At 37.1% G+C, this 25,221-nt stretch overlaps 1 protein-coding gene and 2 long non-coding RNA genes across 3 annotated transcripts; 2 read left to right on the forward strand and 1 right to left on the reverse strand.

The window, feature by feature from the left end:
* The first annotated feature begins 83 nt into the window (after nucleotides 1–83).
* On the forward strand, nucleotides 84–17,250 carry LOC139935787 (cyclin-I-like). The gene is made up of 7 exons (XM_071930371.1): nucleotides 84–277; nucleotides 1,237–1,402; nucleotides 2,540–2,674; nucleotides 10,323–10,397; nucleotides 11,379–11,519; nucleotides 11,950–12,180; nucleotides 13,296–17,250. The coding sequence occupies exons 2-7, from the start codon at nucleotides 1,283–1,285 to the stop codon at nucleotides 13,704–13,706; spliced, it is 1,113 nt and encodes a 370-aa protein (XP_071786472.1). The 5' UTR covers nucleotides 84–277; nucleotides 1,237–1,282; the 3' UTR covers nucleotides 13,707–17,250.
* LOC139935789 (uncharacterized) lies at nucleotides 2,685–7,319 on the forward strand. Its single transcript, XR_011785855.1, has 2 exons — nucleotides 2,685–6,039; nucleotides 6,591–7,319. It is a non-coding gene; the product is annotated as an uncharacterized lncRNA (long non-coding RNA).
* On the reverse strand, nucleotides 7,167–10,026 carry LOC139935788 (uncharacterized). Its single transcript, XR_011785854.1, has 3 exons — nucleotides 9,647–10,026; nucleotides 8,811–8,923; nucleotides 7,167–8,363 (listed from the first exon to the last, which is right to left on the reverse strand). It is a non-coding gene; the product is annotated as an uncharacterized lncRNA (long non-coding RNA).
* Nucleotides 17,251–25,221: the final 7,971 nt, after the last annotated feature.

Raw genomic sequence — 25,221 nt, forward strand, 5'->3', positions numbered from 1 at the left:
GAGTGGATTATAATGCGGATGGATATTTCAGATCAACACTGCGGTGTGACAACGCGAATTATTTGTCTGGTAAATAAAATACACAATAAGTCAGCTGTACAATAAAATAGACCGTCGAAGGAAATAGAACCTTCGTTTATTTCTGTTGAAATTTGTACAGTTAGTAGCTGAAAATGGACGCCAAAATGTGTTAATTTGGGGACAGGAGTCTTCGCAGACGCTTATGGATAACGCTGATTCACTCAGCTTGTGCATGTGTGGCTCTTTTGGGCAGAAGGTACGTATTTTTCAGTGGTTTTTCTCCGGAGTTTTCAGTTGACAATTTTTTGACAGGAGCAGAAAAATATTTCATTTCATCTGTTGTAACGGTAATCGATAACGGTTGTAAATAGCTGAATATTTTAAGGAACATTAACAGCACTTTTCTTGTCGTTCATATATTATCAATTCAACGTATTTGGGTGATCAATCTGCCCATTTTTGTGTATATTATTTCTATATTTTGAGTTTGACTTTGGTGTTGGGCGTATCCATTTTGACTGCCAAGCTAGCTGTGTAGCAGAGCGTACACAATCACAATGACAAGCCGGTTGCTTTGTTCACACACAGAGTTGAGAGTATTTTTTTTGGGGTGACTGTGAAGTTACTCCTGAAGTTGTTGTTGCAGCAATATCATGGTAGTCATAAACGGGGTTGTTTTATGTTATCCTACTTTTTACATTCACACAGGTTTATCAAAGGGCAGTTTACAGCATTTAGCTTAAAAGAACTAGTTTTAAGACAGCAGAAATTAAAATTGGAAGAGAAATAAAATTTTAAAAACTTTTTTTGTAAAAGTAAAACCTTTTTCCAGATTCTGCCACCACTGTTTCACTCATTTTCACTAATTTTCAACTAAATTTTCATTTCAGATACTAATTTATTTCTTAACTAATATTAATAAAAAAAGTTGTGGCAGAATACGGAAACTAACTTTTGTTTAATGTTAGGCCTAGTAATATATATTTTAAAAATAAAATATTGCAATTTGCAGGTTGTGTCAACTTCAGCCTACAATTTACATGAAGAAAACAATTCATGAACCTAAAGCTAACATTAACAATTAATCGTGTAATGGATTTAGCTTTTTTTAGGAACACAAAATAGTAAATGTTATCACACAAAAGGATTGAATATTTGCCTATCGACCCAAGCATTTATTAATTAAAATTACTAAATTGATTAATTAATTTTCAGGTGCCTGTGGTTGCTGTGTGTGGTTTGGGACTAGTCGGCTCTAGCCATGCTATGTTCCTCGGGGAAGAGGCTTCAGGCCAGCATGCTTTACAACATGCTCTCTGAGTCCCTCGCAAAAGAGCGACAAGTGTGGAGGCCCCTTCTTCTCAAACAGCCCATGGAAGAGGTAAATATAATCTGTCATCAATCAGGACTCCTTACATATTCTCAGTTTTGTCCGGAAGAAAACATTACTGATTGAATGATTGATTGTGACTATTGCATTGTTTATTTCTGTTGAATGTTGATCCCACCGCACAAACTAACCAAATGTATTTGATCTATGTCTGTTCACATTTTGTTGATGACTTTCTATATATTTTTTCCTGAAGAGTTGTCTGTAAGCGCCATGGGGCATTATTTATTGATGGATTTGGAGCTACATGTATATAAATTGTTGCTATTATTATTGTCATAACTTGTTAAATATTTGTATGTGAAATTTTTCCAGATGGATGGTGCACTGATTTGCATCAATTTATCACAAACAAGTATTTTTATTGTGTGCAGTTGTTTGCCTTTAAAAAGGTGAATATTGTCATGTATTATATTCGAATGATGTGTTATGTTTGATTGAATAATATTTTATCATATTCTGAATGTCTGTAAAAAACGTTTGTTTAAAAAAAAATGTGATATCATGATCAGCCTTGTATTCAAGTTTTCATGTAGACAGCTTGATTTAATATCTCATTAATTATACATATATGACAGTATCTCCAGACTAAAACTCCAGACTACACAAACAATGTCCAGCGAAGGCCAAAACAATATAATGCTCAGCCCTCACCTAATCAGTCGATTATGAAAACTCAAAGATCCTTCATTTAGCTTTGTGATAGTGCCATTTGGGTTATCACTGAGTTGCTTCAAATGTGACGTGATTATTTCATTTGTAGATCTGATTTCACTTACAGTTTCAAACCGCTGTGAGACTCTCAAACAATAAAAGAATATGAGGTTCTGTTTTCTGGGAATTACCAGTTTGGTTTTAAACTTGTTGGGATTATTTTACTCTCATATTGACCCCTTGCATGTAGGTTGCACAGCGCGCTTACACGCGCATTTCATGTCCCCCATTTTGGGAGGCAAAGAAATTTACCCCAAATAAGGTAGAAATGGCGTATATTGCGAAGTTGTGTACCGCATGTGCAAGGGGTACTTATTAATCTGTGAGTTATTTAACAAAATAAAATAACAATAGTTTGAAGATTTTATTTCTCACTAACTTTCCAAATTTGTCCCGAAATGTTTTAATTTAAAGGAACATGAAATCCAGCCCAGCCATAGAGACGAGGCAGTGAAGTGGATCCTAGAATGGAACCAGAAATTCAAATACTGCCCTGAAACTTTTATGCAGAGTGCTGAACTACTGGACAGGTTCCTTATGGCTGTTAAGGTGAGGTTCCCCAATTAAAACAATTAGACAGTATCAAATAAGCTACAGGCCTTGAATTAGGTTCCAGGCCTGTATGCTTCGTTTTTGAAAGGGCAAGGGGCACCAAGGCATTTTCTTCTTGGTAAAGGGCACCCTATGATGAAATTGCAAATTTGTACTGGAGCATTTCAAGGGCACCAAGGCAATGACCAGGGGACACGGAGGCAATCGCCTTTGTTGCCTCCGTGAAGTATCAGGCCTGAGGTTCATGAAAGGGCACAACAATGTTCCTCGGGTAAGGGGCACTCTATGTATGAGGAAAATGTAAACTTGTATCGGAACTTTGCTAAGAGCACCGCAGCAAAGCACAGGGCGCATCTGCAATTTCTGTGGGTTACTTTGAGGCTGGGTTGAATTCTATTCAGAATGGTATAGAAACAAGGAGTGGTGCCAGACATGCAAATTTAACTTGCAAGTGGCTAATTTTTAGGTGAGTGACTGTTTGTTTTGTCAAAATGAGAAATTGGCAATCATAAAGACTAATACTAATGTTAAATATTTGGCAGGATTATGGTTTTTAATCTTTGGAAATTAAATGGGTGTACATGATGCAATTCAATTAATTTTGCTGTAATTATTCTAGAAATGCACTTGCATGATGCAAGAGCATTTTGTTATAAATGTAAGCAACCAAACCAGCATGCAGATTTGATGGGCGGGTTGGAACTTGTTCTTCTGCTTATTGAGTGCACAATTGTGGAACTAATTATTGCAGCTACATGTATTTAACCACAGCATTTACATTAGTCATGGGGTTAAGGTCAAATGTTTGATTCTTTTCAGAGCAGCCTATATAAATGTGGGTCATACACCCTCCGGAGGGCTCAAAGTTTGTTCAGTGAACCTGTCAATGTACGTGTATGAACTTTGAGTGTTGCTGTTATCAGTGCAAACAAGATAAGCTTCAAACCACTGCAAGTGTCAGTGGGGATTTTGGGAGTGTCTAACTGCAATGGGGAAATATATATTGGAGGGAATTTTTTGAAATGTTGTGTAATGATGGGGATTTATGTTCTTTGGATTGAGCATTCCAGATGGTTTCATCCATTTGCAACTAAGTTATAGTGACTGACAAAAGACATCAATCTATCCACTGCAATAAGTTGGTGTGGCCTCCATGTAATATCAAACCTTACAACATCATGTACAGGTACATTACATATATTGTAGTACATGCAGTTTTTAACACAGGTTTCAAGTGGCTAAAAAAATAACGGAAGAAAATTCTATTCTTTGAATTCAAACTGCGTCACAAAGTTTGTTCCATTTTATTTTCCTGGAATGACGGAACATCAGACTTTCGCTGTCTTTACCTGTACAGTATTTTAGTGGTTTGCAAACGTTATGGTAGTAAAGTGGTTTCCTGGATTTTTGTCGTAAACAATAGTCCTGTTTTTTTCTTCATTGGAATTTGAGACATCAATTTCCTTCATGGTTGCTTTTTGACAGTGAAGTAACAGAGACGAACTGATCAATACAGAAAAGGGTGGAAGAGTCTCAGTATTCAGACAGTTTTCTTTAAAAAAATTAATTTTGTTAAAGGTTAAAACCTTTAAAATGAAATAACTGCTGTTTTCTGCAGGTAACAAAATCATGCTTTTTATGATTAACTACAAAAGGTTGACATGTCAACATTTCACCAGCCCTCAAATTTTTAGTCCCTTTGTCAGCAGTGACTGTCACTCTGATCATTGGAGCCAAGGGTCTCAAGATAACATTGAAAGGTTTCTGACCACAATGGACAGGCTTTATCTGTGGTTTACAAGCACAATGTACATGTACATGTACATGTACCAAATAACATGTCTGCACATGCACTCCCTGAATGCACAGTGCTGTGGCCTGTATGTTCATGTACATGTACATCACATGCACATTGTTGCGAAAGATAAAGAAAAGAGTGTTTCATAAGTGCAGGCAGTGCACAGGGCATTCATTATGCCTGCAGTACTCGCTGACAATCTTTGTGCATGGTTTCATGATTGCGTTGTTGATCAATATTCATTTCCACTCAGCAGCTGTTGTGGGTTTGAGAGCATTACATTATTATGAAATACCATCTGTAAAGGATATTTAGAAAGCTGGAACAATTATTGTTAATTGAAAATTGAAAGTTATACAGGAATATCCAATTTCATCATTCCATCTATAATTACACATTTTAGAGCGCTTTCAACTGTGGGACAAATGTCTTTTTCTTGTATTTTTTATTATTTTTAAGAATTGTATTACCGGAGTATCATTGAACAATGATTACATTTACATAAGATGTCATTGCACAATGCTGCCAAGTAGGCCTATTGAAAGATAGTAAAATTGTTTCTTTTTTGATAGAAATAGAATACATGTACTTTTCAACAGGACTATTGTATTTCATCCATGTTGTATATCAAGCTTCAACGGTACTTGATATGATTTCAGATGAAGACATCAACTAAAAAGTTCACTGCCTCTGGTTTGGTCTCTACTTTTGCTCTGTGACCAGCCGCCGATTTCACGAAACGCTAGGATTAATCCTATCTCGAGTTAGGAGGAGTAACTAGTCCTAACTTAGGAATAATACACTGTTACAGTGCAAGACATGTGCCTCGTCATAAGTCTTAAGATTAATTCTAAGTTAAAAAGAGTTTGGTGAAATCGACGGCAGACACTTTTTGTTCAGCTAAATTAAAGGAACATAGTGTTTGATTTTGTTAAGAGTGAAGACAGACCTTGTAAAATCATTCAAGAGAGTGTATAATTCATTTTTATTAAAGGTGGACTATAACAGATTATTGATATAGCCAATATTACTATTTTTGTACAAGAAATGTAAAATAAGGACTGATATTTTAGTAGTATTCAATAAAACCTTTACCTTCATGCAAAAAAAACACGAATTCGTGCGGCGTACTCCGACCCAGAAAACTCAGTTTCGGCAAAAGCCGGTGACCCACGAACCATTCATACACAGTGTGTGACGTCACACCACGTACCGAAGCTCTGTACACAGTGTGTCAGGTCGATCGTGTGCGTGCATTTTACATGTACATTGAATGTGGAATAACATCGGACACTATAGGCTGCATTTTTTTTTGACACAAAAAAACAGTGAAACTGTCCGATGGCAGCGGGTCTCGGGAAAACCACAGTATAGATGAGGAAAAGGCATTTTAGGGAGGCACTTCAGAGGAAAGTGAGGGCTCTAGCGATAAGGGGAGCTCACCGGACGAGAGAGAAGCCGAAGACGTGTTATGAGTACATGTAGTTAACCAGCCCGGGGACGATGATCGTCAGGCCGAAGACGATGAGCCAAACCCTGATGATCGACGGCTAAAGACAGACTGGTAAGGCCACAAAACGTTTCATGAATTATACTGAATGATGCTTCGTTTGATCAGTTTATTTCTGCTCCCAAAAATAGTTGAAGGCTATCCTTGACTAAATTAAAACATGAACGAACATGATGGACAAGGTTTATTGTTTACCTCCATTCACGTTATAATACATGTATGTGAACAACACATGCACTGACTTGGGCAGTATAGAAATGTGAGGGGAGGGGTAATTTTTGTCTTGCGTTTTATACTTTGTTGGCAAAATTCATACATTATCAATTTAAACTGATATTGTAGATAACCTATGTTGTTGTTTTTCTCCACCAAGTAACTGCATGGTGGTTGACACATGTGCATCTACACAAATATCTCATGTACATGTATGTAACTGCTACTTTGGATTATGATTGCCTTCTGGCATGGGTATAGTTTTAAAGCAATTCAGGTACACACATGCAATATTAACACTTCACCACGCAAACCACAAATCTGTTGTTAATAATTTTGTATGAATTCTTTTGTTAATAATTTTGTATGAATTCTTTTGTTTTGTTTTACAGAAAACACTGCAATGATGATTATCAGCAAGTGGTGAGCTTAGGACTATCTTGTCCGTTCAACCGCTGCCACTGACATCATGTTTGATGGCAGCAACACGAAGGACGTTTCCAAACCCTCGTGTACAGTACAGTGGAAGGATTTTCGTATCCACCAACGGATTAGGCAGCTTTGCTTTGGTTTATTTGTCTTCAGTCGTAACAATTTTCCAAGTTATAATGATCCGGAGGGAGTGAGAAATAATTTGATAAGCCATAATAATTTACGTATAAATGTACATGTATATTATTTCATTTTGTTTCTTTCAGATGGGTGGGTGGTTCAAATTGATTAATTTAATTTGAACCACCCACCCCTCTGAAAGACACAAAATGTAAATTACTATGGCTTATAAAATTAGGTGTGTGGTTCAAATTGATTAATTTAGCACTTATGTGCAATAAACTTGTCCCCTGTTGTCAACAATACACTATAATTAACATGGTAACAACATTCAACTTGGTTAGCAGAAATATAAAAACAAAACAAAAAATAGAAGCCATGTACACCTCCATAATAACGACAACACTAAAACTGTATGCATTTGCAAACGACAATAGTTTATTTTTGAGTTTAAAATATCAAAATTGAAAAAAGGTTGCCTAGTGATAGCGAAATCATCTGAACATTCCGTCATCAAAAAAAGTTAACTATACAACCCTGTCAACGCCCCTACCCCCCAAAAAAGAAAACCTAAGCCATGTTATGTACCTAGTTAGCTGTGGTTCTCTTTGTAAATTGTAAATTAAGTTGTACATTAAAAGAATATAATAAAATCATTGTGTACAGACATTGTCATTCTGTTTTTAAACAAAGTTGATTGTACTACCCTGGTTAACCCCCCCCCAAAAAAAAAAAATATATATATAAAAAATAAAATAAAAACCCACATCAATGTGTACAAGCTAGGGCCCAATTTCATGGATCTGCTTACTGTAAACAAAGAATCGTCACTTGCGGAAGCAGGAAATTCTGTGCTTACGTCAAGCGTGTTTCACAGGTTACCAGCAAATTTTGGCTTTTGCGGGTCATGGGTGCATACTTGGTTTATACCAGGCATTCTACGCTTACAAAGTATTAAGCGCAGAAATTTAGCCTTTGGACGTAAGCAGAGAACGGTGACCATAGCGCACATTTTGGTGGTGAACAGATCCATGAAATTGGGCATAGGTCATTCTTTCTTTAAACAAAGTTGATTTTACTACCATGGACCCCCCCCCCCCACCAAAAAAAAAGCACCAAAAAATCAATGTGTACAGGCTAGCTAGGGCCCAGTTTCATGGATCTGCATACTGTAAACAAAGAATCGGCACTTGCGAAAGCAGGGAATTCTGTGCTTACATCAAGCGCGTTTCACAGGTTACCAGCAAATTTTGGCTTTTGCCGGTCATGGGTGCATAGTTGGTTTATACCAGGCATTCTACGCTTACAAAGTAAGCTCAGAAATTTAGCGTTTGAACGTAAGCAGAGAACGGTGATCATAAGCGCAGAATTTGGTGATGAACAGATCCATGAAACTGGACACAGGTCATTCTTTCTTCAAACAAAGTTGAACCCACTACCTTTGAACCCCCACCCCCCCCCCCCAAAAAAAAAGCTGTTGCATCCTTTTCCGGCTGGTGAAGGTTGATGTCAATGACACGGGGGTTACACATCAGCTGCGGATGGAGTTGTTTTCGTGTCTTGTCACCCTGCTGACAATGAACAAGTGCATTGTGCATGCATTCTATGCGTATCTGTTTAATGAAAAATAAAAAACAAAACCAAATAATCGTTATGTGGGATTTCTTGAAAATTTACAAGGCAGAAATACAATCTCGGAAGGTTTGACGTAACACCATGTACTGACAATCTCTCTTTGAGTTTGCGTAGTTTTGAAAAGAACCTTACAGGAGTTAACGCAAAACCAGTACAAAAGGAGTCCACATGCAACAAAACCAAGGGGGCCGGTTTTCTTTATGTCTGATAGAAAACATGACCTCCAACCACCCCCCTCCCCCAGATCTACACCTAGTACAAAACTGTTCAGGTACAGATCGGGGTGGGGGGGGGGTTGCGATTCAACACCCCATCCCCTCCCCCCCCCTCCACCGTGAACAGTTTTCAAAGGGGCAGCTGAAAAACTAAAAATGAAGAAATCATCTGATCCTCTGAAAATTTGCATGCATAGGCCTACTACTTACCTAAAGTGCTATTGAGAATCTTAGGTCTCCATTTCTAGTTCTGGCTAGCATGTCTTCGTACTGCATTGTCTTTGTCCTGCATTCTCATTGTAGTGTAGAGCTGCGAGTTATTTCTGTACAAAAAAATATAAAAACAAAAAATAAATAAATAAACAAAAAAACTAGTGCTGAAAAAGAACTGGCCTTATTTTACAAATGCAAATATAGTAAACACTCCATAATTAACCGTGCCAAGCCAATAAACACAGCTATAGGAAAACTTCAGACTAAACTTCTCTGGAATTGGTAATTCCTGAATTAGGAGAGAAAAATTCTGAATGACCATGGATGGGCAATTATATGGATGGGAGTTTGAACATATTTTTGAGCTGTGCCTTAAAAAAAAAAAGCAAACAATTCTTAGGCAGCTTTGGCAAAAACAATGTCCAGCAATCCAGTATAGACCAATATAAATACATGTCAGCGAGGCCAATAAACTGTTAACTGTAACAATCAACTTTTTAAATGGATTAATATAGTGTTCACACATGGTTGAGCATGAACATGCCAGAAAGTGTAAACCAGGGCATAAACATGCCTAAAGCACTTGGGTGGCTACATGGATTCATCACTCAACAGAGTCAATACACTATGTAGCTATTTTATGGTAGTCGGGTCAGATTCAGAGCATGCACATCGTGTCATTTGACAACAAGATGATTGTTCCTTGCATGAAAAGGGTAGAGATTGTTTACTATTTTTCTGATTACAATTACATGTACATGTATTGGGCCTGAATTAATAATGGAGATAGTTTCTCAGTAGTAGATTTTTAAAAATTATTAACAAGTACTTACCAGGCTTTTCTCTCTCTCTTTTCTGTAATGCCACTTGATTCTTTTGCTGTTCCACGGCCACTTGCGACCAGGGCCACGGCAGAGGGACCCCGCCGACGTCGTAACATGCACAAGCAGCACTGGCTGGGGCCTGGTGGTAGAAGATCCCCCTGAATTCTCTCGATGCTTAGAGGTTTAAATTTCGGAATCGATCCAGGCTTCTTACACAAACTTTGAAACTTCTAGTGCATCCACAAACAACCAAATAGTCGGCAGTATTTATAGCTGATACATTAGAAACAAAAAGCTTCGTAGCACACACGCACGCCTATAGTGTGGATGAAAACGCATACACAACACACGGAGTAACATGGCGTAATCTTTGTTTACTCTCGTTGCTTCATGGGTATGACATCACCATTTTTTGACCGCGTTCATGACGTCCGCTGGTTTACAAATCCGCTTGGATTTCAGTGTTGGTTTAATAGCCGGGAACCAGTCTAGGGCGGGAAATTTCAAAATCGAAGAATCGAGGTCAAATTTTTTCGGTCAAATTGTAGCAAAATTATTTGGAGAAAAACATGACCACAACAATGAATTGATAGCTGAACACAACATAAACAAGTTCTGATAGTGATTTTAATGTAGGAGTACCGCTATAGTCCATCTTTAATTGCTGTGTCTTTTTATTCAACAGGCAAAACCCAAGTACTTAAGATGTATTGCCTTCAGTTGTTTCTTCCTAGGTGCCAAGCTAAGAGAAGAGGATGAGGTAAACTTAAAATAAATTAATTTGACAGCTCAAGGGTAGTTTTCACAAAGAGTTAAGACTAGTCTTTTCTCGAGTTGGGACGAGTTACTCGTCCTAACTTCGGACTAATGTAATATGAATAATTTCAGTATTGGTAAAAAATAGTTGGTGCATAACAAGTGTGATAGAGACACTTTTACAATTACTTTTACAACCTGGTACCTACCCACACAAAAAAACAATCTATTGCAAATAAATATGGATTCAATGATGCATGTCAGAGCATTAAAGATTAAGCGGAACCAATTTTTGTTTTTTTATTTGACCGTAAAATTAAATTGACTGTAAAGTCAAAAGCATGAAATTATCTCTGGTCCTACGAAACATCTGCCAACTAGAATTAACATATTCCATTCATGTACATTACTGCCATAAGTTAAATTGTACTCTCGTATTATAACAAGCACATGATAAGTGCGTCATGAAAGATAAAAGGAAATGGCAAATTTAAAATAGCTTGTTTTTCCTACTCTATGACATGAACTTCCACTCTTGCAAATTGATCTATCTATTGCATGGTAGATCTTACCATCTAAGTAACAAGTTAGCGATTTAGATGTCTTCACCCAAGTCAAAACTAATTTACATACGCTTAGTCCTGTGTCATTGTATAAGTTGCACCCCTCTCAAGCCACTTAAGGTCTCATATTATAGTCTATTCTGTATTAATAGCTAAATGTCGTACCTACTCACACTATACCTGTAATGTTTATGTTTCATTTCAGATACATTTATATCATGTCAACATCGATCAAAACTTGTTAGTCCATTTATGTTTTTGTTTGTCTGGGCATACCGACCACCAGCTTAAGCTTTTCTGGTTATGCCCATAATTTCCAATTCTCATCTTACTGTTCTTTGTTATTTTGTTACTTTGACTCTCTGTTTAAAATAAATGTCTTGAAATGAAAATTACTTTATTCTCTCTCTGTAATTACTCAGGATGTGCCCGCCACCGAGGATCTCGTCCAAGAGAGCGGTTGCAGTTTCTCTGTAGCTGAGGTTCTGCGAATGGAGCTCATTGTTCTAGATAAGCTCAAGTGGGACCTGACCACGATCACCTCCTTGGAATTTCTGCAGATGGTAAGATAGCTCAGGAGTTTAACTTAGGCAGGCCTGGAATTACATGGAGGCCATGGCGCCTGTTGCCCCTGGTCTTGGCCTTGGTGCCCCTTCAAAAGTTCCCCATTCACTTTAAGATTTCCCTATGGAAGTGCCCATTGTAAAATAAAAATGGCCCTTGAAATTCCAGGCCTGACAGAAAAAATAACATGGTGTGATACAAATGATAAAACTATTTTTATTTCATACACGCTGCAATGTAATTCACATGTTGATGTGTACATCTTTCTCCCTTTTGATTGCATTTGTATATTAATTAAAATAAATTATTTTCACTCGTAGTCGAGGCCTTAGTCATTAATTCAAATCAAGAAGTTAGGAGATTAGGCTTCTAAATGGAAGCGATGAACTCACATAAATTTACATACTTTACCCTTTTGTGCATTTTCAGTTCCACGCCATGCTGTTGACCCAGTTCCCGAAGCTTCTGTCTCCCCTGGGTCACATGACACCATCGCGTCACCTGTCCATCCTGACGGGACGTCTCAGTCAGTGCCTAACCAATCACAAGCTGGCGACGTTCCACCCGTCCGCTTTGGCGCTGGGCCTGCTCAGCCTAGAGCTGGAGACTGTCAGTCGGGACTGGTTGACGCTGTCGACGATGTTTCAACGTCTTATTGGTGTAAGTATCTCTTGGAATAGAAAAGAATCAATGGATATATTCTTCCTACTTTACTCTGAATTTGTTTGCCTTGAGAAAAATCAGAAAAATTGTAAAGCATACATCCTGTATATATTTATATCGGCCTTGTACCCGGTTGCGCAACTGATACTGCTTGTTCTTGGTTTCCAAGGAACAAATACAGTTGATGCTTTCAAACGCAATCTCAAAACCTATTTATTCTAGTGTGTTATAATTGCTTTAAATGTTGGGTTTTTTTTTTTGCGTAATGATCATTTTTGGAATTGCGTTATATAAGAGCAGCCCAGCTGTTTTTATTATTATATCATACCTGGTTAACTGGTTTCACCACTGGTTCTTCTCAGAACCACCACAGCTCATAGAGAGTTTGTTTTTATGGTGAACCTCACTTGATTGTATTTCCGCCATGTCAAAGTTCTTAAAATCCTCCTTGTTAACAATGTTTGTTTCCTGCTTACAGGTATTGAGAATGGCGCTATTTAATAAGCCTAGATGGTTTTAATAGTTGAGCCATTTGCCATTGTCAGGGTCATTTCCTGACCTAAAATAGGGAATCTATCAGAAAATTCCATTTTGTCTAAAAAGTATCCTTTTTATGTTTTTTTTATCAAACATTTATAAAGGCTTATCTTAACCTCATATTGTGTTTATAATATTACTTGTACCAAGTATGTAAGGCTCGTTTCAAAGGCCACAGACAAAGTATTTTGGCTGGTAGCATTTTTCTGTTAGGCTTATTTTTGTGCTTTTAAAAATTTTTGCTTTTTAAATTGGGCCCTCTAGAGATGAAATGATGTCAATTAAAATTGAGTCCTGATTTTATTTATTTATCTATTTATTTATTTATTTATTTATTTATTTATATATTTATTTTTGTTATTAGCTTTTGCAAAAGTTTTGTTTTTGACTCGATGTGTAACCTTGTTGTAGTGTTAGCCAGGGGGGTCTGGTGTCTTTTGGACACCCTGTTTTATCTGTCATTTATGTAAATGTATTGTAAATGAAGAATTTTGACACCTTTATAAATCTCCGGCAAATGTGGTCAAATTCTTACTTCAACCTTGACACTGATTGTTAACATTTTGTATCCACAGGTGAATAATCAGCAGCTTATTCGATGTCGTGAGTTAATTACCAGCACTCTAATGGGCCATCCTAGCTTCAATGCCGTCTACATTGTCGCCCACCCCAATCCCCACAGCAACCACGACCAGGCCAGCACCACAGGTCATCAATACATCGACGACCCCAAGCTAGCCAAGCGCAAGAATCAGATAGAGGAAGATGAAGATATCTACGCCAGTATCAAGCGTCTGTATAACGAAGACTCCGGTGCGGAGGGGTTCCCCGCATCGGTCACTCCCCACCCAAAGGGGGCGCTGTCCCAACCCCAGGGGCAGCCGTTGCCATCCTTGGGATCCACCTGTTCATCACAGATGATGAATGATCCTGAGGAGACGATGTCGTCCCCATGTCCCCCTCTCCAGTCCATTGAGGTGACTTGAGGACGACTTATTGCCCCCTGTGCCCTCCTTTACAGTCCATTGAGGTTGCTTAGTAGTGTCTGGTATGTTGTGTACAGTAGTTTACCAGGTTGGATTTGGGAATGTTTTTTAATTGTTTCTCTGTGATTTGGGTTGACTAAAGATGGCATTCAGATTGCACTTATGCATCAACATATCAACACATTTGGAAAGTTAAATCAAAGAGATGTATTTTTAAATGTTCAAGGCATGTCTGATATAAACTGTGAACAGTTTCATTGGACATAATGTGATCATTTGTATCATTTTTAATCAAAATTTTTAGACAGAATTTCCAGAGAGATACTGAAATTGAATTTGATAGTTATTTCAGTTTGATTTTGATCAATTTCTGATACTAGTGTTTGTTTTTCACGACTGCAAATGTTTATGACAACTACGTTCAAACTGATCGTCACGGAGCAATTATCTGTATTCCCCACCTACTGTTCGTCCACATTTTTTTGTTTCTTGTGCGTTTTTAACATGGATGAGGAACTACCATGAAATAATGACTTTCTTCTCCGTTTGAAATCCAAATGAAAGAAATATATATTAAACAGTATGACAACTTGAGGAAAAATAACACTGATTTTATGTGTAGTTGTAAACTTAGTTCAACAATAACAACTGAGTCAGTCAGTGGCTTAGTAGTTATTGTCTGTGTTCACTAGTATAGGTTTTAATTTATTCGCATGAGAAGCTGGCACAGTGAAGATCACTGCACGCAGATTATGATCAAAGAGTTCTTTGGGTTTTTTTTTTTAAGAAGAAAATAATTTATTTTTTATTTTACTTTGAATTGTTTTTTTTCAGCAAATGCTTAAATTTATTTTAATAGTTTCGATTTCAAAAATATGAGTTAAGTATTAATTATATGAACAAATTCAATGAATATTCTGAAATCTGTGAGAAACTCGGGTGAGTCTTGCATCCATCTTGGACAGCCAAGGGTGAATTCGAAGAGTTTCAAAATGTGCTTTAAAAAACCAAGGTGAAAGATTTCACTCAAGTATGAATGATATTGTTCATAGTTTGAATGGATTCATTTGCCAAAGGGTTTCTTGGGAGCTTTAGAAATGTTAGATTCTCTGTGAGTTATTTATGCACATTGAAATGCCTCAACACTCCTGTGAATCAAATTCATTGAGACTTGGTTTAACTCTAAAGTGGAACAAACGTCTTGGAATGTTCAAGAAAGATGCAAACCATTTTTTGCTTATTTACAAAGAAGAAACAATAAACAACAAAAAGGGCCAAGTTTAGACAGGGACTATATCTCGACGAGCAGCCGATATTAACTGGTGCTCATGCTCCTAACATGTGGGTTACCAGGCAATAACAGTTGGTCTCTGGTCGACGAACAGTCCTTGTGCGAACTTGGTCCAGTGTCTCTTCACTTGACATTGTTACAATGATGTAGATACCTGCTGCTAAACTGTTATAAACTAGTAGAGCCATTCCAAACTGTAGCTGTAAGGTTGTTGGACCAGCCTGCAGCAGACTAGACTAAGCCAAATGTCATAAAGTTGGTAAGCACAAAAATTTGCTTAGCACAATTTAAATCATTGCTTGGCAGAAAAGAGGTTACCATTTAAAAATGCCAAAATCACATTCGCAATGGTGTCCTAAAAGTTTTTTTTTTTTGCAATAGCAAAAAGATGGTTGGTTAACAAAAATTTCTGCTTGTCAGCGATATGAAATTTGGCTCACTGTAAAATTCATCTTCGTACATGTATAAAGATTAAAAATATTATATTTTAGGGAATCTTGTACAGTTTTTTGCAGTGCACCTGATGATTTTTAACCAAAGGCTTTATAAAGAATAATATATACTGGAGGTAGTAACTTATTCTTTCATGTGAAGACGAAAGATCGTTAAACGACTTACCTAACCGGTAGTGACATTTTTTGTATTGTGTTTATGCATGATGCCTCTTACATTAAGAGTCTGTTTAGGAAAGTTACAATGCAAGTTACACTAGCAGGAGTTTTTTAACTTGACGTTTTAGTTTGCTACTCTTTCCCTTTAGTTTTTTTTCTGACAGATGAAGAAGTCGGTTAGTTTTATCGAAATGGAAAAAATGGATATCACACAATTTTTACATTTTAAATCAATCACTTGGTGGTTTTAAAAATTGTTTAATACCGTTTTTCATTTTCAGAGAATTTGAGTCTGAATGACTTGTGATACAAATTTGAATTCAAATTCTTTTAACTCTAAATAGGTAATTTTCCTGCAAAGCTTGAAATTAGATCTCATAATTGATTTTTAAAAGTCAACCAAACAGCTCTTTCTTAGATTAATTAGTTCCGTATAATTGTTGTTGTATTTTATGCATGTGTTGTTCATTATTGTCATGGCTTTTGTGTTATTTATTTTTGGTATATTATTGTTGGTGCTTAATGAGCTGTTTTTGGTTTGTGGCTGCTTTCAAGCTGTTCAGTCCACAGGCCTGAGCCAAATAATGCCTATGTAAATTATTTTAAAAAAAGAACTAGATGTAAGTAAACGTGTACAGAGTAAGACAAAAAAAATGTGATATTATTATTATTATTATTATTATTATTTATAAAAATCACTTTGAGAGTGAAAGAAAAAAATATCAAAAGGTATTGAAAAATATGCAACAAAAATGTAAATGTATTCTTACTTGCCAACCAGTAGAGGCACTGTTAATGTTAAAAGCCTTGTAAGGCGTTGAGTTTTTCCTTCTAGATGGTCTAGATGTTTTGTACTGATGAGTCGAGGATGATGATGCTTGATAATATTTCTTCTGGGTGAAAAGGCATATTGTAATGATTGAGTTTTTTTGTAAACTGTTAACAAAAGTTTTAAAGAGGAGTTTTAATGAAGGTCTTGTTTTTTAAATGTTTCCAACTCTGTTTAGTTTTAAATGTTAGCGAAAAAAAACTTTTGCATCTTAAAAAAATGTGAAAGTGTTGTGATCCCATTCAGTATTACACTTTGATCGTCAATTGGTTAACCACCTGTGAAAGTCAAAAGACCCTACAAGTCTAAAAACAATTCTGATATTTTCCTAACTTCTGATTAATTACTTGTAAAAAGAATTGTTGCAGGTTTTAAGGTCTGTTGTAAATGACGTGGTAAATCCAGTTGGTTTTGACTTTTCAGAATGAATTTGGCTTCCAAATCTAGTTTGTCTGCAAACAGACAAATTGCAGAATAAGGTTTTAGCATTATTTGTGAAAATGACTTTTGTCGTGTTAAAATTGAGGAATTTTGCTTGTGCATGGATATTTACAACGCTAGAAATCTAACAAGCTTGCCAATGATTGAAAAAAGTGTGTGGCGGTCGAGTCTTTCTCTACACCGTTATATTTTCTGCCAATAATTAGGTGTCATTTTTACACCGATGTCTACCCCCCTTTATTTGTGATGTGTACAATCAGAAGTCATTCTTTGTGCTTAGTACAACCTGATATTAATTTGTTCAGAAGTATAACATCGAGAAAGTGAAATGGCAAATGGTGAGATCAGGTAATAAAGAAACTTCTTTTAGTATGTCTTGTTGTCATCTTGTTGTTATTTATTTTCGTGTTGGGACTTGCGATAGTGGCTTAGTGGTATTGTGATTAAGAGCATCAGATTCAAGTTCTGGTAGTTGTCGGAGTGTGGGTTCGAGTCCCGGTCATTACACTTGAGCTCATGTTTTACTATACATGTACACGTAATTGCTTCTCTCTACGTGTGTATGAGTGAGTGGTACCGGTGAGGGTAGAGGTTGATATTGTGTATAAAAAAAGGCTTTGGTTGCCCAGGCTGTATACCCAAGGAAGCCAAGAAAGATTAGATTAAAAAGGAATGTTATTTGCCCAATGACCAGGACACTATTGTAAAGCGCATTGAATATGTGTATCTTTTGCTCACAAACAATTTTTTGAGTAGGAACCTTTTCCGAAAGGACAGTTGCTTTTTCCATTTGACAATGTGTTGTAAATTTACCCTTCATCTAAACCACAACGTTTGAGGCAGAGCTTTGATTCAGTAAGAGAGTTGCAACATGGAGAAACCAGGGGTCGATTTCATAAAGAGTTAAGACTAATCTTAGGAGAATTTAATAACGTATGGCTAGTCCTAAGTTAGGACAAACTCGTCCTAACTCGAGATAAGACTAGTCTTAACTGTTAGTGAAGTCTACGGCTGTTTTCTTCGGACTAATGGTTGTGGACGCCATTTTCAGTCCAAATGCAGCACAACCAAATGTGCAGTCTAGTCTTGTACCCCTTGTGTGCATGTGCATTTTTTAATTAACAAGGTTTCATATATCAATTCACAGCTTTGATTGGAGGACTGAAATAGCCCCCTCTTGTGCCTTGAGGATGTCTAGTTGCTATCTGCCCATCTAAGCCAATATAGGCAGCTTTGGCTGGATTGTCGCATCATTGTGCATTGAATTATAGGAGGACCTATAGCAATAGTTGTAGCCATAACAACTGTAGCCGCCAATTTGGGAACAGCCTAACATTGTTTTAGTTTATCTGATGCTGCTGATAACAGCATTCTCAGACTTGAAATCAAGTCTATTTCTTTAAATCAAGTCTATTCCAGTTCATGTACATGAGGGGAGAAATGTTTTCAGTTACGTCCAGTTCATACTTCCTTTTTTCCTGTGAGTGCTTCATCGGAAGCGAATTGTCGCAGCTATGTTTACGCTGCAAATTCGCACAACTATTGTGAATTATTTGTGAAATCAAAATTCGCTTAGCTTTTGTGATATCAGAACCGCTTCACATTCGCTTTCTTAGGAAGTATTATACTGGCTTAAGATAATATAGGATAATATTTGAAAGCAGAAAGAAACACCCTTCAACAAGCAATTCATTTGAGATTTGTAATTTTTATTGTTTAGCACTACACGACTTGGAGTAATCACGTTAACTAACACTAGAACATATACCACTGAACGCCCCCCCCCCCAAACAAAATTTAAAAAATAAAACACAAAATAAAACACAACAACATGGTCATTGTATGAAACCACCAACTGCCTTTCAGTTAATTTTCCCATCTTCTCTGATGTCAATCATATCGAAAAGGGTTACACTGGTTTGATAGGATGACAAACAAGATGGGCCTAACAGGGCTTAATTTCAAAGAGCTACTTAAGCACCAAAAAAGTAGCTTAGTGCAACAAAATTATGCTTACTAGAATAAGGTTACCAGCCAAAACACCATTGCACATGTACAATCTGCAACTGGTATCCTGCTTGTTTTTGCTTAGCAGAACATTGTTAAGCACTCTTCTTAAGCAGCTCCATGAAACTGGGCCCTGGTAGTTGTTTTACTAAGACTATGTTTTGAAGTAGTTGCCACTTTATAAAAAAAAAACACCGAGTAGAATGAGTTTCTTAATATTCTCAATCTCAGTGGAAAATTTGTTAATTAAATAACAATCTTACAAGCTCTCCCCTCATTTGTGGGGAGAAAACAACAACAACAACAATCTATTCTTAGCCCAGCCGATAATATTCACACACTTATGACAATCACAATTAGAACATGATCAACTACATAATACATAATTATGCTACATATAATTTCATACCACAGGTCAAAGCCTCATTGATATGGTTACAGACATGTCCAGTGTTGTAGTTATATATAAGAACTAGAGCGCGCACTGGCCTATATACGCGCCCCGGTATGCGAGCAGGCGGCCATTTTCTAAGTTGACAAAACAGCTATCTCACAGCGTGTGTTTGTGCGGCCATTTTGTAAGTTGAACAAACAGCATCGCGTGAGCGTTCAATAAAAAAACCTCAAACGTGTATTTCATATTCAACGCGCGTGCAGAATGACGCGCTGGTCATCTTGCGGTCCCGTGGCGTATGTGCACGAAGCATCACTCGTGCGCCCTCTAGTTCTTATATATAACTCTATGGGTACTACCCAAGTACTGTTTTGATGGTACTAGTAGTACTTGGTACTCGAGTAATACTCAAGTATTGTTATTGATGGTACTCCACTTGGTACTCAAACATGACTGAACCATATTTTAATTAAACCCCCAAAAAGGAATTTTGTTTCAAAACCATACTGCACAATTTTCACATCAACTAATTTCCACTCTGTACACACTGCAAGCTTGGAGAAATGTTTGCTGTGGCGCATCTTTCGTGTAACATGCTTACTGTGCAATCCTGTAAATGGTTACGTCACACGTGCGCCCATGTGCTGCACACATAAATTTATTAGCCAAAGCTGCAACCGATTTCACAAAACTCTAGGATTAATCCTATCTCGAGTTAAGACGAGTAACCCCAACTTAGGATGATTTCAATGCGTCCTATAGTCTATGGTTACAGAACTTAACTCGCCAAAATTTTAAGATTAATCCTAAGTTTGGTTGAAAGGAAGAGTTTGGTGAAATTCGAAGGCTGGTACTTTTGGGCATATTTTATTTTCACCAAGAATCACTCATTTCATCATTCAAAGTAATTCTGACTAGACCTTGAATTTATGGAAGATTTCATGTGGAAGGCATTAGGTCCAGAAAATTTGTTTCGTCTTGACATAAAAACCCTCAAAGGAAAACAACTTCAATGCATTTTCTACTTCTGGTCACAGACCCCTTGCATTGGGTGCAATCTTTGATGGCTGCCATCTTTGATGGCTGCCATCTTTGATGTCTAACACTTTGAAAGCATGCACGCGTGTATCACATCACACACCTCTCAACCAATGATAGCTCTTCATTGACCTTAGTAAAGCCCGGTTCATTCTTCCTGGGAATGCGAATGCGAAGCGAGTTTTGGAGATGCAACAAGTGGTATGCACTCCCTGTCCCTTTGTGACGTAGAGAAATTCGCTTCGCACAAAGCATTCGTACAAAGTATGAACCAGGAACTGTTTTGGGCTAATGATGTCATTTGCAAGGGGTCTTTCATTGGAACCAGTCTGTGTGATGTGGGCATGTCTTACAGTGGAATAATGTCACCACATTTACAAACAGGGCCCAAATTCATAGAGCTTCTTAGCAAAACTTGCTTAGCATGAAATGTCTTCCTTGATTAAAACAGGATTACCAACCAAATTTCCATTTGTTGCATGTTGCTTGTTACTGGTATTCAGCTGTTGTTTGCTTATGCTGAAAATCACATGGAAGTTTGGTTGGTAATCCTGTTGTTATCAAGGAAGAAATAAGAAATTTTATGCTAAAATTTTTTTTTATCATGGAAGAAATGTGATGCTAAGCAATTTTATATGCTTGGCAGCTCTATGAAATTGGGCTAAGGATAGCAATAACTAAGTCACCCTCCCCACCCCTTTACTAAACTGTTTTGCACTTCTTTTTAAACAGTGTACAAAACAGCTACACCATACTAAATCTAGATCTACTCCTACTCACATTTTGTGAAGTTTATATAAAAAACATTGAGATATACAATACGTGGCCTTTTGTGAAATGACTGTACATTAAATTCAGCCTTTTAATTTTGTAATATCAATTGCTTGAAGTGCCCAGCCAGTATGAGCCTTTTTTTATGACAACCAATCCATCATAAATATCAGCCCAAAACATTAGGCAAACAACGGGCAGTGGTCAGAACAAGATAAATTATATACAATGTAGTTCTGAACACTTGAAAAAACATACACTATGATTAAATTGAAAGCGTGCAGTTGCAAAATTTAAGTGGTGAACACCACTGTTTTGTGGAAGTTGTGTTGGCAGCACAGTTAAATTGTTAGACAAAAGCCATACACAACTGGTACAGTGGAGTAATGTTAGTCTACTAAACTTTTAGTCTGAAGAATCTTCCCGTAATTACTTAGTAAAAAGAATGCAGTTACGGTAAAATCCAAAATACAGCGGGAAAAGAACATCATACTGGTGTTGTTTTAAATAACACAACACCTCCTCAGTTCTGCCCTGATTTGGAGCAACATTGTTGAACAGTTTTAACTGTCCACATTATAACAATTATAACAATAAGCAAATAATAAAAAGTAACAATTAGATGTTGTTGACACTGTAGTGTACATACCTGTGTCCAGTAGCCATTAACTACAATGGCCATTAATGTACAATGATATTTAATAAAAAATAAAAAACATTACTAAAAACCGGACACATAAAATATTTGGAGAGCATTACATGTTCTAATTACTTGGCCACTCTCCTGCGCAAGTATCTGTGTACATTAAAAGCATTACTCTGAGTCAGATACATTGCTGGGCATGTTTATTCTACTGCGCAAAACGACATGGAAAACCAGTCACAATTAAAGCCATTGGACCCTTTCGGTTCAGAAAAAAAAAAAAGTTCACAGGTTACAAATAGCTTACAGGGTTTACAGAAGGCAATGGTGAAAGACTTCTCTTGAAATATTATTCCATGAAATGCTTTACTTTTTGAGAAAACAGCAAAACAGTATAAATTCTCGTTAACGAGAATTACGGATTTATTTTTAACACATGTCATGACACGGCGAAACGCGCGGAAACAAGGGTGGGGTTTTCCGTTGTTTTCTCCCGACTCCGATGACCGATTGAGCCTAAATTTTCACAGGTTTGTTATTTGATATAGAAGTTGTGGTACACAAAGTGTGGGCCTTGGACAACACTGTTTACCGAAAGGGTCCAATGGCTTTAAGCCATGTCCATAACATTGCACTTTGGCTAGTAAATATTTCTACTTAGCAACATTTATAATTGTTCAGCAGCATCAGGCTATGCAGACAGAATACAGCAAAACCAGCAACATAAGACTGAATGTACAAAAAATACAAGTTTTGCATATCTGCTGTGAGCCGTTCTACACTGTCACTGTGAAATGTTTCCAAATATCAGAACAGCACTCTCATTTAGCACCAAATACTCAAGTACCATTTTTAAGATATCTCAACATAAAGCATTTGAAAACAAAATTAATCTGTTTTTTGCCAGCAATGAGAATCCATCAATAAGAAATCTTTAACATTTGAAAAATTACAATACCTCGAGTTTTGATTCACAGTGTGAACAGTTTAACTGCTGTGCTCAATTGCAATGGAGTTCGGGCAAATGTTGGAAGAGTTTTTAAGGATCGACAAATCCACACACACACTCACACCAAACATATAAATTCAAAGGTACTACTCACCGTCACACACTCCACTGCTGTGGTGTTCATTTACACTTGTTAAATACACATAAAACAGTAATGATTGTTTACATTCTGACAATGGAAAACAATAAGCGGTAAACAAAAGTTCATTTTTGTATCATCATATAAATCTATCCCAAAACAGCGATGAAGTATCTGTGATTAACCAGTAATTTTACCCCAAGACTTCAGTGATTGATGGTGGATTGTGTAGTAATCAGTCATAGTGCACACAGTTACGACAAGATTAACCAACTTCATTAACTCTTACTAACACCTTAAGAATCCGGCAGCATTGGATAAACATTTTGTTTGTTTTTTCACCAGCCGTTCCTAGGGAAACAGCCAGTACGCAATTAAAATTCAAACTTGTCGCGAGCGACCAGTGGCTTTTGAAACTCGAGTCCCATCAAAATTTATTTATGAAATTGCGGAAAATTAAATTTCCACCATTATGTTCGCTGATTGATACCCTAGAAAAGTCTGGGGAGAAAATGAAGAAAAAGTTAACACAATTTTCCAGATTTGGTAACACTAAGTGAGAACTGGTCAAGTTGGTTAAATCATGCCATAAGAGGGCGCACTATTACCAAATTCTACGAGTGTACATACACAATCCTCCATCGATCACTGACGTCTTGGGTCAAGACTAGGTGACAAGAGACAATAACATTTTATCCAGATACTCTATACGCCGACTCTTTGGATATTTTACACAGAATAACAAAAATTCATAACTTTTTTCTTACTGTCAGTACAAACATATGGAATAATATAATCCACAAATATTTTACACATTTTGCTTACAGTATCAATTCGTCTACATCAAATGAAAGCTCCTTAAAAAAAAAGGCTTAATTCCAGTCCGCTCAAACTACTAAATATACACAAATAAAATAAAAAAGGTTTCCAAAAGAAAGTTATACAAATTGTTGAAGGGAAAGATCTACTTTATAATCTGTAACTTACTTCAGTGCTTCAATGGGTAGGCAAATATGAATGCTTTCTAACACCATGCATTTCATTGTCATATGAACATCAACTTGATGAAATTAAACTTCTGGGATTGTTCGCACCATTCTCAGGTCGAAAATGGCCAAATTAATGGCCAAAACAAAAACTGTCCTAAAACACAATTTAGCTGTAGAAGTTGTAGCGGTCACTTCAAGCATATTTAGGCTATAGACTTCAATATAAAACACGTAGTCGTTGTTGCTGGTGGGTGATAATGCTTGTGGTATACACTATAAAACAGTTACAAGTTAATACTGATTGTAATTTGGTCTTGTTTCTTATTCAAATTGGTTATCCTATACCAAATACAAATTCTGAGTATTTGTTAATAGGGGCAGTGCAAAGTTGACAACATTTTTAAAGAGAAAGTTTTCTTAAAGATGAATCTTAGTGCTTTGTGAAATTGAGCCCAGATCCATTGACTGGCGATTGTTCTTTGCACTTACAGTCCCCAATCCTCAACAAACCACTATAGTAAAACTGACAACTCATCTTAAAGATGAATCTTAGTGCTTTGTGAAATTGAGCCCAGATCCATTGACTGGTGATTGTTCTTTGCACTTACAGTCCCCAATCCTCAACAAACCACTATGGTAAAACCATGGAGGAAGGAATAGAAGGAGCTCGAACGAAGGGACTTCAAAAGTCGAACCTGCGGTACCGCGGTCGTTTAACAACACCTCGTAATCACCGACATACCTTATACAGACAATGAGCGACCTGGCGTATGTGAGTTTGCGCGTGCGCACTTGGTTTTTCACTCAACCATGGTGTCGTATGTTGTATGGATATAATACAGAAAAACAACTTTTTTGAGACCTGATAAAATTTGTGTACACTTGTGCTCACCAAATCGAAAAACACAATTGAATACCAACCACCCTCGTGTGCTAATACCCACATTTTGAACCACCGCTAGTGACCGGAAAGTCACAAAAAATGAAAAAATATGCCATGATGTTTCAGTGAAACACCACAAATGGTAAATGAAAATGTATATATTCACAATTCTGGTCTCCAATGATTCAACTTTACACGAAGGCAACGGTGCAGAGCGGCGGTACCGCACGTTCTGTACAAAGAAATCTAATCCTGCTCGTTAATCGGCCGTCCAGCTGGAGGTCCCCTATCTTTTCCCACTGGTCAGACAGGGGCATTGTCAGGGTATTCTTTTGTTACTCTGCGGTTTTGCGGATCGTTCGAGCTCCTTCTATTCCTTCCTCCATGGTAAAACTGACAACTCATCTTAAAGATGAATCTTAGTGCTTTGTGAAATTGAGCCCAGATCCATTGACTGGCGATTGTTCTTTGCACTTACAGTCCCCAATCCTCAACAAACCACTATGGTAAAACTGACAAGATCTTAGTGC

Source organism: Asterias amurensis, chromosome 4 (assembly GCF_032118995.1).
Source record: "Asterias amurensis chromosome 4, ASM3211899v1".
Lineage (NCBI taxonomy): Eukaryota > Metazoa > Echinodermata > Asteroidea > Forcipulatida > Asteriidae > Asterias > Asterias amurensis.

What these genes read in the sequence shown, in the direction of transcription:
- LOC139935787 (XM_071930371.1), top strand. Translation starts at nt 1,283, where the DNA reads ATGCTATGTTCCTCGGGGAAGAGGCTTCAGGCCAGCATGCTTTACAAC. An exon ending in GGTTCCTTATGGCTGTTAAG is followed by an intron (nt 2,675 to 10,322) that starts GTGAGGTTCCCC and finishes TTTATTCAACAG; the next exon opens with GCAAAACCCAAGTACTTAAG. An exon ending in AGCTAAGAGAAGAGGATGAG is followed by an intron (nt 10,398 to 11,378) that starts GTAAACTTAAAA and finishes GTAATTACTCAG; the next exon opens with GATGTGCCCGCCACCGAGGA.